This window comes from Lolium perenne, chromosome 4 (assembly GCF_019359855.2).
Source record: "Lolium perenne isolate Kyuss_39 chromosome 4, Kyuss_2.0, whole genome shotgun sequence".
Classification (NCBI taxonomy): Eukaryota; Viridiplantae; Streptophyta; class Magnoliopsida; order Poales; family Poaceae; genus Lolium; species Lolium perenne.
Genome location: NC_067247.2, coordinates 171,017,312 through 171,031,856, shown reverse-complemented (window position 1 = coordinate 171,031,856; position 14,545 = coordinate 171,017,312). Strand labels below are relative to the sequence as shown.

At 42.3% G+C, this 14,545-nt stretch overlaps 2 protein-coding genes across 2 annotated transcripts; both read left to right on the top strand.

Annotated features, from left to right (window-relative positions):
* The first annotated feature begins 793 nt into the window (after positions 1-793).
* Positions 794-2,030, top strand: LOC127294711 (uncharacterized). Its single transcript, XM_051324585.2, has one exon. The coding sequence runs from the start codon at positions 844-846 to the stop codon at positions 1,891-1,893; it is 1,050 nt and encodes a 349-aa protein (XP_051180545.1). The 5' UTR covers positions 794-843; the 3' UTR covers positions 1,894-2,030.
* A 5,493-nt stretch (positions 2,031-7,523) lies between these two features.
* Positions 7,524-13,130, top strand: LOC127294712 (small glutamine-rich tetratricopeptide repeat-containing protein 2). Its single transcript, XM_051324586.2, has 11 exons — positions 7,524-7,671; positions 7,755-7,820; positions 7,897-8,085; positions 8,635-8,766; positions 8,915-9,054; positions 9,689-9,772; positions 10,324-10,449; positions 11,813-11,914; positions 12,128-12,298; positions 12,385-12,464; positions 12,699-13,130. Exons 1-11 carry the CDS (start codon positions 7,620-7,622, stop codon positions 12,751-12,753), a joined length of 1,197 nt encoding a protein of 398 aa, XP_051180546.1. The 5' UTR covers positions 7,524-7,619; the 3' UTR covers positions 12,754-13,130.
* Positions 13,131-14,545: the final 1,415 nt, after the last annotated feature.

The following is a 14,545-nucleotide window of genomic DNA, read 5'->3' as shown; positions in this document are numbered from 1 at the left end:
TTTCGATCGCCTCTCTCACTCTTGGGGGAGCGTAACGCCGTAACTGAGGCTAATGCGTAATTCATTATTAGATTGATCATGAAAAGGAGTTCAATAATATAGAAATCTTACAGTTTTCACCAACATGATACTACAAAATGTGAGGGATCAAATTTCTATATTGAAGTTGGGGTGGGCCGGCATCCAAAATATCAGACAATATGACAAACTCATTCGAGCTGAACTTCTCAGGTTCCAAAATTAGTCCCCTCACTCTGAGTAAGTTGGTTAAAAATAGTGGGCTTAATAGACAATTCATGATTTTTTAGATATGCAATAATCATACTTTCTTCCAAGTAAATTTGTGATGGAAAATTGGACAAGGAGCTAGTATGTCTGAGTGACCCACTGACTAGAATCGTTGAAGCAACAAGGTTCCACCACTACAGAATTCACAGTTTTAGTAAGCATCCTGCTGGAGACTTTCCCTGTCACACATGTACGTACATGCATGCACCGGGGGCAGAGTTGTTTTCTTGTTGATGACGACGTCCGGGTCTCTAATAACGGCATGTCGGGTGGATCTGCCGTTTCGATAAATCCGTATGTCCTAGTCAGCAAATACAGGACCAGTCGTCCAGTCGGTGCCAATTCGCCAAACAGATATTTCAGCATGTGGCTGTATCATGCATCTTATCCTCCTCAGCTCGTCTGGATCCATGGTTGGTCTTCACCTTTTCTCTGACTAGTTAGATACCATTCCAATAGCTTTAAAGCTTAGTAGGCCCAAGTGCGCTAATTCATCACTGCATATATATACATGTGGATCGAGTCGGGGGACGCAGCACACCGGAGTTGACTGACATGAAAACCACAGCCCACAGCATGAGAATGTGCGCGTCTCACTCGCCAGCTCTGCTCATCATCTTGCTCTGCTCGCTGCTCGCCGGCGCGGCCAATGCCGAGCCCTCTCCCGACCCTACGCACAAGGACTGCCACCCGGGGGACAAGTCGGCGCTGCTCGCCATCAAGGCCGCCCTCGGGGAGCCCTACCACTTCGCATCGTGGACGCCCGACAACCCCTGCTGCGACTGGTACGACGTGACCTGCGACCTCTTCACCGGCCGCGTCGTTGGCCTCGCCGTCTTCCAGGACGCCAACCTCACGGGCACCATCCCCAGCGCCCTCGCCGGCCTCCCCCACCTCCAGAACCTCGTGCTGCACCACCTCCCGGCGCTGTCGGGCCCCATACCGCCGGCCATCGCCAAGCTCTCCAACCTCTCCAGCCTCACCATCTCCTGGACCGCCGTGTCGGGCCCCGTGCCGTCCTTCCTGGGCGCGCTCAAGAAGCTCACCTTCCTGGACCTCTCCTTCAACTCGCTCACCGGCGCCATCCCGGCGTCGCTGGGGACCATCCCAAACCTGTCCGGCATCAACCTCAGCCGCAACCGCCTCGCCGGCACCGTCCCGATGCTCCTCAGCAAGTCGGCGGACCAGGTATACCTCTGGCTCTCGCACAACAACCTCACGGGCCCCATCCCGGCCGAGTTCGCCGCCGTGAACTTCGCGCACCTCGACCTGTCGCGCAACGCCCTGGCCGGCGACGCGTCGGGCCTCTTCGGCCCGGGGAAGGAACTGCAGTACGTCGACCTGTCTCGCAACGCCTTCGAATTTGACCTGTCGGCCGTGGTGTTTCCCGAGCAGCTCGACTTCGTCGACGTCAGCCACAACGCCATCAGTGGCGGCGTCCCGGCGCAGGTGGCGAACCTGACCAACCTGCAGTTCTTCAACGTCAGCTACAACCGGCTCTGCGGCGCGCTGCCCACCGGCTGGAGGATGGCGACCTTTGATCTCTACAACTTCCAGCACAACAAGTGCCTCTGCGGCGCTCCCCTTCCTCAGTGCAAGAAATAGAATCACCCGGTCTGACGTCCTTGCCCCGGAAAATTCCTATGGGGCTCGAAAATTTACTGTACTACGATGATGTATCTCTAGATTAAAAATAAGAGTTGCACTGAAATAAAGTCAACATGGGCTAATTTGTGATAAAACGCCATGATATATCCATCACGACCCGGGGCTTTCTCCTTGTGTGACAGAGTGTCCTTGCCCAAAGTTCCAAACTTTCAATGGGGCTCAAAATTTTATTGTAAGTACTCCCTCCGTTCGGTTTAAATCGACGCTAGTTGTGCAGAGAAAATAGCTTATGCATGTACATTCCTCGCGTCAATTAAACGTGAACATAGGTAGTATGATGTATCTCTAAGAGTTGCACTGAAATAAAGTCAACATCAGGACCCAGGGCTTTCTCCTTGGGTGAGTGCTTTTTTTTTTCGAAAAGGGGCATCGCCAAGCCTCTGCATCAATGTGATGCACACGACCTTTTCATTTATTAAACAGTTCAGCAGAATTCCTTGGGTGAGTGCTTAATAGCTTCTCATATTTCTTCCTCCGAGAATTCATTTTCTAGATTGACCAGATCATAGTGATTCATGCCGATATAATCCAGATCCAATTAAAATTCAAAAAAAATCCAGATCCAATTTGAATGGTCTCTCCATGGGTATGCCAAGACACTGCTTGTAATGTTGGTAAATGGTGTCCTCAATATCCTTTTGCAAAGAGACGACCTGATGCCCATCCTTCAAGCTACCAATGAAATTCTTTCTTCTCCTATGACTTGCATGTATATGAAAATAATTCGTATTAGCATCTTCTTGACTGAGCCATGTAAGCCTAGATCTCAGCTTGGGCGATTTGGCGTGAAAGAAACGGACGTGTGTTCAAAAACGAATATAGAGACCAATGCAATTTTTAATCAATCAAATCAAAATTGACGCAAAATGCTGGGAAATGGCAAGCGGAGGTCATTTCATACTTACATCCAGTACAAGATAGAGCTCTGTAGTGTAGTCGTTGGTTTAGTGTTGGCGAGTCTTTTCTGTCTTGGGTTTGTTCTACCTGTATAGAGCTTCGGTCGTTGGGTTGTTGTTTCTTCTGTCTGATTAATCTATACTTTTGGTCATATACTCTTGCCCTTTGGGGCTTCATATGTACTTAATATGATACATGCAGTTCTCCTGTATGGTTCGGAAAAAAAAGATGGGCTAATTATGCCTTCTAGCCAAGCGTGAAACCCTAGGTAGCCAAGTGCGTAGAGGATAATAGGAGAAATCATATAAGTAGTAAACCAACCTAAGATAATGTTGGGCCATGGAGGTGTGTTGGCAGCCCAATACTAGTCTAGAAAGTCTAACAAGTATCAACTGTTGACCGAGATTCACATCCAACAGTTGAGCTGCCTCTTTAAGAGGTAGAAAGGATCAAACCTAGCCACCCTTGGTGTGTGTGTGAGAGAGGGAAAGAGTGCATGCTAGAACATGATTGCTGCTCCGAAAGGGTGAGAGAACACACTAAAACACCACAACCAAATGAGAATAGTGGAAGAAAGAGAGTTGATTTCTGTCCAGATTTCTGAAAACTGATCGGTCTGCCTTCAAGCTGGTGTTGGAGGCTCAAACGTTCTTGGATTGGTTCTAAACTCGGTGAGCTTGTTCCTTACTTTAAGTACTTCGATCTTGTTAACTTGTTGAGATTAGGGACAGTGGAGAATCAAACTTGGGAGTGGTTACGTTAGTTCGGACTGCTGTAGTTTCATCATAGAGCAGTTTTGGGATACAAAGTTCGGGCATGCAAACGGTGTCTAATTAAGCTGATTTTTAGTTAGTATGTTGGGGACTCATATGTCTTCTTGTCTACCAAATATGGTGATGGTTGGATCTGCGGTTTAGGAGCAGTTTTGCTGATTGTCGAAGGGGACATAAGCTCTTATATCTCACCTTTGTTGTATCTTGCCTGTTGTGGTTGTTGTTGTTGTTGTTGTTGTTGTTGTTGTTGTTGCCGATGAGCAACGAGGTGAGGTATGTTGTAATCTCTATATGTTCTAGAGAAGACTATGCACCCAGGTTGCTCATAGTGAAACTTGCATGTATTGGTTGGTCCACACCCGTAGTTTTTCCCTCCTCACGTGGAGGAGGTTTTCCACGTAAATCTTGGTGTAACTTGTGCGTGTGCTTGTATTTATTTTTCTGTTGATATGTATTGGTTGAAGCTATCCTCTAAGTTTACCTATTTCACGCATGCATAGTGGGGGTGTGAGGTTGTCTATCATCCTCTCCGTTGTGCCGTCGCCCACAACAAAGTGGTATCACGACTGAGGTTCAGCTTTTACTCAAGTTTCAGAGCAACTTTTTTTTTGGTCTTAGTGCATTTGCTTGTGTAAAAGAATGGAAGTGAATACGAACATAATGATATCATTTAATAGTACAAATTACCTAGCTTGGAAGACCAAGATGAAGGAATTACTGTATGAGAAAGAATGCTGGAAGCTGGTGTTTTCCACTGAGATGCCTGAGGGCATGAAGCAAGATCAGTGAGATGTACTTCATCTACAAGCGTGTGGGTTCATACGAGAGTGGGTCGATGACAATGTTTTAAACCATATCACTGATGATACACATGCGCATACCTTATGGCAAAACTTGGAGGAGTTGTATACTTGCAAAGAAGGTACAAACAAGATGCTCTTGATAAAAAAAATTGATGCGTGTGGGTGAGAGTGGGTCGATGACAATTTTTTAAACCGTATCATTGATGATACACATGCGCATACCTTATGGCAAAACTTGGGGGAGTTGTATACTTGCAAAGAAGGTACCAACAAGATGCTCTTGATAAAAAAATTGATGTGTTTGAGGTACAAGGAGGGCACTCCAATTGAAGACCATGTGAATGATTTTAGTGCATTATAAATCAGCTGTCTTGCTGCTACTTTTCTCATTGCCGGACAGTTAAGGTCACCGTGCGCAATTCAACACCTAATGGCGTAATCACTTGGAACCTTGTGAATACCTAGATACTAAATGAACAGTCCAAAAAAATTGTTGATATGGACAACTCTTCGTCACACTCAGAGGTGTTAATGACTCAGCCACAAAGAGAAGCAAGAGTAGAGGTCCGAGTAAGGGTGAAGGAAGAAGTAAAAGCAAATTAAAAGGCAAGTATGCTGATTTTTTTCTCTTTGAAACTGAAGTATGATGATTTTTTTGTGCCATCACTGTCATGAGAAGCTCCACATCAAGTGGAAATGTGAACAATGGATGAAGGATAAAACAAAAGGAAAAAAATAAGAAGGTTCAAGGACAAAATGACAGTGACAGTGAGGGAAGAATTACTGTAGTAGAGGAGATCATGTTTCTCATATATGAAGAACATGATGGCAGTGGTTCCACTGTTGAGGAGAGGATCACTGTAGTTTCTAATGATACCATCAACCTTGGAGATGGTGATGAGATGACTTTGATACCGCACATCGGTGCTACCATACATGCTACATCTCGTAGAGAGATCTTCACAAACTATACGCCAGGTGATTTTAGTGTTGTGAAGATGGGAAACAATGATAAAGCACAAATTTGGAAGAGGATATGTGCACTTGGAGACTAAAAATGGTACGACACTAGTCCTCAAGTCGGTGAGGCATGTTGAGTCCTACGGCTCAACATTATCTTAGTTGGATTGCTTGATGGAGGTGGGTACTTGAACATATTTGAAAATGCACAAATACAACCTCAATAAAGGAAATCGGCTTCTTGCTAAAGGTAACATGGTTTCAGTTTTGTATCATATCCATGCTAAGCTTTCTACTGCTTGTGTCAATGTGTTGTAGAAAGAAGATGCGTATGCTTTGTGGCGCGAGAGATTTGGGAAACTGAGTGAGAAGGGAATGACGGTGGTAGTGAAGAAAATTTTGGTGAAAGATGTGAGACGTGGTCACATCAAGGAATATTCATACTGTCTCGCGGGGAAGCAACACATAGTTGCATTCAAGAGCCAGCATTCTCACAAAAAGCCCGAAGTTTTGGACTTGGTACGTTCCAATGTTTGCAAAATGTTGGTGAGGTCAATGGGTGGAGAAAATTACTTTTTCACATTTATTGATTACTTTTCTAGGAAGGTTTGGGTCTATGTATTGAAGACCAAAGGTACTAAGTGTATTTAAGCAATTCCAAGTGTCAGTTGAGAAAGAAATTGAGAATAAGATCAAGTGCCTTGGCGCTCATAATAGGGGAGAGTATATTGGCCCATTTGATGCCTATTGCAAGGAGCAGGAAATTATGCACCAATTTACTCCTCCGAAGACACCACAACTGAATGGTCTTGGTGAGAGGATGAACATGCCAATTTTTTAGAGAGTTAGATGCTTGCTGTCAAGTGCGAAGCTATCGAACATTACTGGGGTGAAGCTTTGTTGGCTGTAGTTTCTCTTATTAATATCTTACCAAGTTATACATTACAAGGAGATGTTCCAAAAAAAGGTATTTTATGTCAAGGACATCTAATATGAGCACCTAAAAAATTTCGGGTGTAAGGCCTTTGTTCATACCCATCAAGATGAAAGGTCAAAGCTTGATGCAAAGACACAACAATGCATATTTCTTTGATATAGAGGCGATCGGTTCAACTACAAGTTGTATGATCCAATAGCAACCAAGGTTGTGATAAGCTGTGATGTTGTGTTTGTTCGAGACCAAACAATTGAGGATATAGTGAAGACAACAGATAAAGTTCCGAAGTCAATTCCGGTGGGTGTTCCTCCTCAAAGGCAACAGCAAGACATAAATGATTTAGCTCACTCAGAAGCTGAAGAGGATGGTTTGGAAGATGTGAAATATGATGCACATGATGGTACATGTGATGAAGATGCTCTCCAGATGAAAGAGTATGATAATATTTAAGAAGATGACCATGACCAGTAGGAAGCACCAGATAGTCCACTAGCAATATAAGAAGTACAAACATAGTACCATGGGAAGTACACACAAGGAAGTGAAATTCACATAACCTTTTTTTTTTTTGAAGATATGATGTATTGAAGATGCGTCGAATACAACTCGTATTTTGGAGGAAAGGTTAAAAATATAGGACACATCTAATCTCACACGACTTAGACTTAACTAAATCTCAATCACCTGACGTCATCAAGTCTCAGTTACAACCTAGCTGTACTCATGTGCAACTCATAGGCAAACACGAATCTTAAAGCAAATTTAATAGTGTGGATATTTTTTTCTAAATTACAACCCACTTGTAATTAGAATATTCTGAGTTACACATGCGCAACCCACTTGCAACTAAGAAAATCTCAATTGCAGCCTACTTGTAGCTAGCGAAATGTGCCACTGTCATATTCACGAATCAAAAGGAAAATCCAATGACTAATGAGTCGATTCAGAAAATAAAAGTCAGGCAAATCCGAAAAATATCTTAGTTTGTGTTTTTAAGAAATGGCAAAACTAGATATCGTTGCTCCTCTCAATAAAAAGATGTCAAGCACTCTTGTGAGAATTATTTTAAAAATTGTACCTACAAACTTCTTACAAACTATACTCAATTTGCAGAGCTAATTCTTTTGGTGAAATCATGCTCTACATCCATGCAAAATTTCACATTCCAATTAGACAGTTCCATTAATTGCTCGCCAGCGTCTTCGCCCTTCGCGCGTTCGCCTCTTCCTTCCGCCCCGAACCCCCGTCCTCTCCACCTACTCCAAAAACCCTACCACGTTCTCAACCACCCCCATGGCGCCGCCACCGCCTCCGCCCCGCTTCCCCGCGTCTCCCACCTTCTCCGGTAAGCATCTCGCCACCTCCCTCCTCGCGTCGTCCCTAACGCACCAACGAATAACTCTGCTGCTCACCCACGCCGCGCCGCAGCCGGCGACAAGACGCGGACCATGCTCCTCCAGGCGGCGATCAACGGCGACATCCGCTCCTTTACCAGTATGCGCCTCGCTTTCTCCCAATCCAGGCTTCGTTCCTGGTCGCTTTCGCTGACCCCGATCCTTCTTGGTCGCAGGGCTGGCGAGGGCGCTGGATAAGGGCAGGGGCTGCCTCAAGGATACCGTGGAGGGGGTGAGGATCGAAGGCGACGCGTATATGAGGGGACTCGGGGCGCTGCACCTTGCCGCCGGCAACGGGAATCTGGAGATGTGCCGCTACCTGGTCGAGGTGTTGCGGGTCGAGGTGGACGCCCTCGACCACGGAGGTCAATTTCTTTTCCCTTCTAGACAAAATTCACATAGTAACATTCCATTGTTGGAGTTATACTCCGTATATGATTCTGCTTGCGTGTGAACTTCCAAACATGTACACAACATAACGGCATACCTTTGCGTTGGGCATCATTAATTTCTCACACCTTCTGTGCTCAACCATAAAGCATGTAACTTTGTATCGAACAATCCAGAGATCAGTTGTGAAATATTATCTGTAATTCTGGATTAGTTCCTATGAGAGGATGTCTCAGAATTGAACACACACATGGCTATCGTCATATGTGGCTGGAACAATTGAATTGCACAAAATTTCATCGCCTGTGGCAGCATATATGTGTCTAATGTAGTCTCACACACTTCTGCGCTCTACTCTATGCACCACCTCGGGTAGATATGTCTGTATATTTTCTTGATGAAGGATGGTATGAATCTTTTTTCTTTGTGCAGTGTTAGATGAAGATGCTTCAACAAAAATAGATCTCTTTGCTAAACCCGAGAATGAATTGCCTAATAAGCTTCATTATCTGCGTGCTTGACAGGTAAAACACCTCTGATTCAGGCAATATACTTTGAGAGAGTGAACACTGCCAAGTATCTTCTTGATCAGGGTGCAAATCAAGACAAAACCAGCTACGATGGGTTTGCCCCCCTGCATTGTGCTGCTGGATTAGGTCTCCCTCTATCAAGGCATCTCTTCTATCTTCAGTTTGAGCCTGTCTAACTACATAGATACAAGTGGAAAACTGAGGAGAAGACTTAAGTGTCAGTTATATCGAACAAGAGGGACTAATAACAACCTGGATTATTTCATTTATGCAGGATGTTATAAAATCGTCAGACAATTGCTTGAAAGAGGTGCTTACCCTGACCCTGTAAATTGTTGTGGGACACCACTTCATATCGTGGCGGCCGAATCTGATGATCGTTCTATGAAGATTTTATTGGACCACAACGCAAATGTAAGTTTACCAACATACTGATTCTTCCTTAACTTGCTCTTTGCACTGCTAAAAGGGCACATAGTTTTATTGATTGGCGCTGTTTGGTGCTTTGCTTCCTGCTACGTGTTCGTTGTGATGAACTTTGATCTTAATTGTCATCACTGCTAGCTTAACTTGAACAGTATTGCAGACTCTTGATATCTTTGATACTTCATCCAAAGTAGTTGATGAACTTCTATTGTACATAACATTGTATTATGAAATATAGTCACAGTTTTAGTTTCATCTACTTTGCAAAAGAAATACAGTTTCATTGTCTGAATTGGAGCACATTTATACACTGTACATGTCATATCTGCTTTCTGGTTTCTGAAATGCCATTTAATATGAAGCGTCAACTTATTTAGGGTGCAGTTACCCTTCGTGTCGTGTGTGCCAATTGCCATTACATATCTTGCCATAACAGATAACTCCTTTAAGTTCCATCTAAAGTTGAATAAAGCATACTAGTCAACACTTGACTTGGATTGAGCACAAGTTGTTCCATAACTATATTTTGATGCACTGACAACGTGCTTTCTTTGTGACTATATTTTCTTACTGTATCCCTCCACAACTTTGAAGAACCTGATATCTTGATGTTTCATGCCAGTACAACAAGATGGCAAATGGTATGACGCCTCTCTATTTTGCTATAAATGCTACCTCAGTGAAATGTGTGAAACTCCTGGTTGAGGTACTGTAACTTCAACTTATCATTTCCAGTTTCTAGAACTACTATGGGGCTGTTTGTTTTGTTTTTAACGTTTTTTTGTATGATTCAATTTATGAAATTTGTAAATTTTGCTTTCTATGGTTTATGAACACTTATGATGCGCGCTCCGCTGATTTGCTATACTGGGTATCTAATGTGTATCCAGTACCCTGACACTTACTACTTATCCAACTGCACTAGTAGAAACTGTACCGACATAATGGGGATTTTAGGACATGCCTTGTCACAGTGTAGCCATGCTCATATCATGTATGCATTATAGGTAACAATGTGGCATGTCACATTTTTAGCAGTGAGACACTCTTCTTGGTGCATATTTTAACCTTCTTTCCACACTGGGACAATCAAATATGACTGCCACAAATTGGATGGTAATGGACCAGACAGTTCAGCAGTCAACTGATGCAAACTCAGTGCCATTACGACTGTTGTTGCGTTTCTGAAACTGTGAAAAATAGGATAAGCTATCTAAGTTATCCCGAGGAAATACCTACAGCTGTTTTCCATGATAGGCTGGTGCTGATGCAAATGGAGATTATTTCTTAACCGCTTTACGTGATGCTCCTCCAAAGAGTGGCCCAAGTGAGTGCTTGATGTGTGTACTGGGGATTGGAGACGGCTGGTATCCTCATAATGATGTAAGTTTACCTCTGTGGTACTATATAAACATTCAGTTTGAGCCTCGCAACTGTTGTTGACACCTACCCCGGTATACTAGTGCAAACTGACCACTGTATCTCTAAGGTTTAAGCACAGTTGTTTAATTAATGAATAATGAGGCATGCATGTTTCTTACCAGTGATGTAAATTTTACCTCTTTCCTACTATATGCATGCACATTGAACCATGCAACTGATGTGTGCCATTTCTTGGATTAGAGTGAGAATTGAACAGAATAGCTCTTAAAGCTTTGGGACAATTGTTTGATCAATGAGTAACGTCTACCGTTTACTGCTCAAAGTTTGTGGTTGCTCTGATACCGTAATACATCCGCCTAATCCCTCCCATTGCCCACCCCACCCCCCCAACCTTCCTAGAAATGGCATCTCATAGTCCTTGACTTCTTGTGTTCTGCTTGTGGCTCTATTTATCTGCACAATTTTGTTCTTACTGTTTGTAGCTACATGTCGTAAGAGGTGTCCAAACTACTAGTCCTGTTTGTTGAAACCTCTTGTGCTGGCTTCGGAGTATTATTTCCTGTTTTTTTCTCTTAAATTATGGGCTTACAGACTTCTATTGTCCTGTTCAATGTACAATTCATTATAATTGAATATTTTAACATGTTTGGAAATAATTTACTTGCGATCCTTATTCAAAGATATATGCCCGCAGAATTTTTTCTCTCTATCATTTTGGTTTGTGCAAGTTGCCAAGCTTGGCACAGAAAGGACAGCTAAACTAATTGTATACTTAGAAGCAGATGCAGAAATGGGAGCACATTCTATCTAAACATTATTCTGTTATATACCTCATTATGTAATGATTCAGTGTGTGCTTAGCTCCACTTATGAGTTGCACTTTGTTTTTCTGTTCAGGGAATCTTGTACTCCTTACTACCTTAACTCAGACAAAAAATGTTTATTTCGTTTCAAATCATAAAAATGCTGCTTTAACATCTAGATTCTGTTTTACTTCCATCATAAAAATTAGAGAAGCACAATATTATGAAACAAATTTTGCTGCAAATTTAAATCTAGCCTACATAATTCATAAAATATAATTGGCCAACGTTTATGTTGTTTGGCTACACGCATCTTGCAGTGATACTCTTTCTTGACTGGAGGTTGTATATGAGGGAGTTGCTTGTGTCAGTATGGAAAAGTGTAGTCTTAGTATCGTTTATGTTTTTTGAAAGTCGAAACATTTTTCTTGTGCAATCATAGAAGTGCTGAGCAGAAATATTATGTGAAATAAATGTCGTAATTCTTGAATCTTTACATGATAATATGTATTCCACAGATTCATCAAACACATGTTTATTTGCTATTCTTGATTGTTTAGAGTGAGCCTGTGGATAAAAGGAAACTAGTGGAGTTGAAGTCACGAGGGAGTAAGGCAGTTGGGAGAAGAGATTTTCTGTCTGCTGCAGAATCCTACAGTATGGTATGTTAGTATGTTACAGTACCACATACTCGCTCCATGCTCCTGAGTAATGGCATCCGGGCTTCAGCTGGCCTTGATTTCTAAATTCTGCTAACTGAATCTGTACTCATCGAAACATTGCATACTAAATACCGATACTCTGTGTGCAACAATGCGCATGCTTACAACTCTTCCGTACTATAAACTAATCAGTTAACTTTTTTGGATGTATAGGCAATGGAGCTTGACCCTAACGATGCAGCCTTGTTCTCAAATAGGAGCCTCTGCTGGCTTCAGTTGGGTAGGCCTTTGCTCAGCTTGCTGGATGCTCTTGAATGTAGCAAAAGACGACCAGGCTGGCCAAAGGCCTTGTACAGGCAGAGCAAAGCTCTAATGTCACTCAAGGTTGGGTAGTAGAAGATACATTTTTCTTGGGACTTTGGCTATGCAAATCGTCTTATGATCGTTCGCTGCTTGTGTATTATCATCAGGATTACAAGGGTGCGTGCAAGGCGTTTTTGGATGCGCTGAAACTGGACACAGGGAATGCTGAGATCGAGGATGGGCTGCGGTATGCTACCACTAGTTATCTACACCTTCATTTTATAGTATGGCTAGCTCTTGGGGTAGTGACTAACTTTCTGTGAGTTGCATGTTCCATTACAACTGATGATGGTCAAATATATCTAGAGAACTTACATTTTTTGTGTACTCTAATTCTCGAAAAAAAAAAATGTTTACTCTTCTAGCCCCTGAATAAGGATATGTTTAACATTTAGACAAGTACTTCTCATGAAATGTGCAGGAAAGCTTTGGAATTCTTGAAGGTGTCTCAGAGTCAGAGCCCCAAGGTGAACTGATCGATATAGATATATCATATGCTAGTGTTGATGCAGATAGCTCGGAACACTTGCAGTTTTTATGGGAACTTGCATGGTTTTCATGAGTTGATACATATCCTCCTTCTGTAAGTTAACTGATGTGTGCTAAAGCAATCTGGAAGCACCTTCTGCGCAGTGATGTAATTATCATGGAACTGTTGGTTGCGCCTGTGTTGACATGACTAGTTGACTCCAGATACTTTACGGACCGAAGTGGAAGTGGTCTATGGTGGTGTGGTCATGCCATGGATATTTTTGCGGAACCACATGGTTTCTCTTACCACCTCCTGCCAAAATATGTTGCATATATTTTTTGGTCTAAGTCAAATATGTATGATTTAATTACTGGTACTTTATGGACCGAAGTGGTCTTGGTGGCGTGGTCATATCCATGTATCTTTTTGTACAATCACATCGTTTCTCTTACCCTGCTGCCCGAAATATGTTGCATGATGAAAGCTAATTTTTGCAAAATTTGAATAAGCATATAGAAACATGGTTGATTAAATAGACGCCACTGCAATTTCTGGTAATTTGAGTAACTGTTGAATTTTGAAAAACGTCACTACAATTATGTGTACATTTGGCATATGCCATTACACCCAGTTAAACACATATAGTAAGCGATATACACCATATTTTCAGTTGTATACACGTATACATGGTGGTATCCACACTACAGGAATGGACGCATACGCTGACGGCCAGCTGCCCTCGGCGTAGCCACGTCTGGCCCTCGGCGTAGGCTACGCCGACGGCAGCCCTCGGCGTATGGCGTCGGCGTTTAGGTCCCTCGGCATAGACAATATTGCCGTCGGCGTAGCATGCTACACAGATTCTACAAATTTTACAAATTTGAATTTTCTTTTTTCCAAAAAAAAGTTCAAAAAAAAAATTCGAAAAAAAATAAAAAAATGTATATGCCGACGGCAAAGCCCTAGGCATAGAGCTTAATTTTTTTAATTTTTTACACCATTTTTTTTATTTTTTTTACTTGTTTATCTTTCACCTATACACTTTTAAGTCTAAGTACACTTAATCTTAGGTTAAATTACAATCATGGCTAAACTTCCCAGTCGGTCACCCATCCTCTCACTACTCCAACCTCAGCACGCTTAACTTCTTGGTTCCATTCGGATGAGCTTCCCTTAAAGAATTGACTCCTTATTGATAATAATAGCCTATCAACCCTATTAACCCTTGGACCGTGATGTCACAACTCATTATTTTTGAATTCCAAACAATTACTTAAGTAAACAATAATGAATATATAAGTAACAATGATTAATAATATTGAATTCAAATAACAATAAAATGATTTTATTTTTTGGTGTTTTTCTATTTAATATGGAACAATTGATATCTTTAAATCGGAAAATCGAAATTCCACAAATAATATGTCTAAATCGATCAGAAAAATGAGAGGAATCTAAATATAACATCCATATCATCATTTGAACCTAAAAATTAGAGGAATCCAAATATGACGCCCAATTTGCCATATGGCCAAAACGGCCCCCTCGGGAGATGCGAAATGGCCGTATCGGGCGGGTTGGTGCACCGTTCGCCAACACGCTAAACGGACAAAAATTAGCACATAAAGTGATGTGTTATAGATCTAAAAACATTTTTTGCGAAATTTATTGAGCGATGGAAAGTGTACCCCTAGTTCAAATTTGGTCAGTTTCCAGCGGATTCAGCGGGACACCGCAGGAAGCCGTAGGGATTCCCAGATAGCTAGTGCGTACATATGGTATGTGATATATGGTGC

Bases quoted from the DNA above. Each gene is read 5' to 3' on its own strand.
- LOC127294711 (XM_051324585.2), top strand. From the start codon at position 844: ATGAAAACCACAGCCCACAGCATGAGAATGTGCGCGTCTCACTCGCCA.
- LOC127294712 (XM_051324586.2), top strand. From the start codon at position 7,620: ATGGCGCCGCCACCGCCTCCGCCCCGCTTCCCCGCGTCTCCCACCTTC. The intron at 11,915-12,127 runs GTATGTTAGTAT...TTGGATGTATAG, and splicing joins CTGCAGAATCCTACAGTATG to GCAATGGAGCTTGACCCTAA. The intron at 12,299-12,384 runs GTTGGGTAGTAG...TATTATCATCAG, and splicing joins AAGCTCTAATGTCACTCAAG to GATTACAAGGGTGCGTGCAA.